Source organism: Triticum dicoccoides, chromosome 7B (assembly GCF_002162155.2).
Source record: "Triticum dicoccoides isolate Atlit2015 ecotype Zavitan chromosome 7B, WEW_v2.0, whole genome shotgun sequence".
Taxonomy (NCBI): Eukaryota; Viridiplantae; Streptophyta; class Magnoliopsida; order Poales; family Poaceae; genus Triticum; species Triticum dicoccoides.
Genome location: NC_041393.1, coordinates 595,794,182 through 595,796,500, shown reverse-complemented (window position 1 = coordinate 595,796,500; position 2,319 = coordinate 595,794,182). Strand labels below are relative to the sequence as shown.

The 2,319-nt window shown below is 60.0% G+C and overlaps 1 protein-coding gene across 1 annotated transcript; it reads left to right on the top strand.

The window, feature by feature from the left end:
* Positions 1 to 316: 316 nt before the first annotated feature.
* LOC119339164 (probable serine/threonine-protein kinase kinX) lies at positions 317 to 1,639 on the top strand. Its single transcript, XM_037611310.1, has one exon. The coding sequence runs from the start codon at positions 317 to 319 to the stop codon at positions 1,637 to 1,639; it is 1,323 nt and encodes a 440-aa protein (XP_037467207.1).
* Positions 1,640 to 2,319: the final 680 nt, after the last annotated feature.

Here is a 2,319-nt window from a genome sequence, read left to right as displayed (position 1 = left end):
CCGACGCGCACGCGCCTCCCTCAGCCCCTCCCCGGCGTCGGAGTCGGACAAGCCGGTGCCGTCCTTCCTCCGCCCCACCGTCAGCTCGACCCTGCGCAGCGCCTCCCCGTCGTCCTCCACCTCCAGACCGCCCTCCTCCAAGGGCCGCGCCACCACGCCCAAGGGGCTGTCCCCGGCGCACCCAGCGGCGCGCGCTCCAAGTCCGATCGCGCCGAAGCGGTCCCCCGCGCAGCAGCCCTCGAGCTCGTCGCGGCCGATCACGCCCAAGCGCCCCCCCGCGCAGCCGGTGAACGCGCCGCGGCCGATCACCCCGGCCATGGACAAGTCCAAGGGCAAGGCGTCCACGTCGCGGTGGTCCGTGGCGTCGCCGAGGCAGCTGATGCAGAAGGCGTCCCACGCCTTCAAGGTCGGCAGGTCCCGCAGCAAGAAGAGCAAGGACCTGGCCGGCCCCGCGGCCGAGGCGATGGCGTCCGTGAAGGAGACGCCCGGTGCTTCCGGCGAGATCAACGCCGAGGCGGCGAGACCCCCTCCCGTGCCTGAGCAGCAGCGCCGCCCCGCTGAAATGACTGCCGCGACACCTCTCGACGTCGTGCAATCAGAGGTGGTCGTGGAGCCCAACGCTGCCATGAAGTTACAGGAGGAAGCGACCTCGCGACCGGGCGAAATTGTCAGTAATGAAATCAAGACAGAGGAGGAGACGCGTCAAGAGGAGCAGGTAATCCCAGAAGAGCCGAGAGCAGAAGCAGAGAAGGCGAATGCCATTGACGAGGAGAAGGCCGTGATACCGAAGGAGTCCGTGGAAGCCGTGAAGGTGGATGAGCCGGCGCCGGAAGAGAATCCGCAAGCCGGCAACGTTGAAGGGGCACAAAAGGAAGCTGAGAAGATTACACAGGATGAACCTCCGCCGCCGGCCGCCGTTGTGGAAGAACCAACGAAGGAGGCAGCAACGCCGCTGAACGTGCTGCAAGATGAACCAGCGGCCAGCCCGGTTCAAGAGGAAGCCGTCGTGGAGAGCAAAGCCGAGGAGAGGCCACAAGCAGAGCCGGCGAAGCACGAAGATGCCATGAAGCAACCTGAAACAAGTCTGATCTCTGAAGAACCGAAAGAGCAATCCGCCGCCACGCAGAAGCAGGCGGAGGCCGCCGAGGAACCCAAGATGATCGCTGCATCCAAGGCATCATCGGTGCCGGCGACGTCGCTGGAAGAAGCTCTGGAGGAAGTGGACACGGTGACCAAGGTGGGCACTTCGCGATCAGAGCCCGTGACACCGGCGAAGCAAGCCATCAACAAGGACAAGGCGGTGATCGACACGATCCTGAGCGCTTCGGAGCCAACGACGCCGTTGAGAGGAGCCGCTAAGAAGGAAGGGGCGACGTCCTTCATGGGGAAGATTCCGGAGGAGGGTCGGATGAGTTTCAAGGGGAGCAGGGTAAAGACGGCGATGGAGAAGCGGCCGGAGGAGGCGCATCCCAAGAAGAAGGAGGTGTCGCGGAGCAACGACGTGCTGGAGGAGACCAAGAGCAAGCTGCTGGAGAAGAAGAAGAGCAAGGTGAAGGCGCTGGTGGGGGCGTTCGAGGTCGTCATGGACAGCCCCCGCGCGTCCACGCCGGGCCCGGGCAGATCGGGCCCGAGGTTCTGATTCTGGTTCGGAGGGAAAAGCTCCAGTGGCGACCGTGTGGATTGAAATTTGAATTGTGTGGTGTTCATGGTGCTTTGGGTATGATACGATGCTATGCCGTGTTCTTTTTGTTGGTTATATATATATATATGTTGATCACTGATTTTTGTTGCTCACTGAATTAAAACAGAGTTTTTAGATGCCTTTCTGTGCCTCTGCGCCGTGGGATGCACGGTCAATTTATTTTTATTTTTGACAAAAAGCCTTGCACTTTATTGCACAGGGAAAACAATTACATCGTTCAAAATGTATTTAAAAAACAAACGGATCTGCTAATTTACATCCGGATGAAAACAATTCGCTTTTATCCGTTTTCTGTGCCGTGCGATCTGTGTGCTGAGATTCGTGTATGACCCGTTATTTTGTCTCGTTTCTCTTATCGGGCCCGTGTGGTTGACCCGTTATTTTTTCCGTCGCAACCCATGTCACCCTCCTCCTCCCAGCCCCTTTGTGACTTCAAACACGCAACCCCGAATAGAGTCGAGCGAGAGAGAGATACCCATGGCGATTTGGAGCTCCGCCTCGCCGCTCGATCTAGTGTTTTGGTGGTGGCTCGTCCGCGCTCTCCGTCGTGTTGTCCCGCTTCCTCCGCCTCCCTTCTGTTCCCGCCGTCGGGATCTGCGGCATCTCTCGGCGCCGCA

Excerpts from the sequence above, each read along its gene's own strand:
- LOC119339164 (XM_037611310.1), top strand. The coding sequence starts at position 317 with ATGGACAAGTCCAAGGGCAAGGCGTCCACGTCGCGGTGGTCCGTGGCG.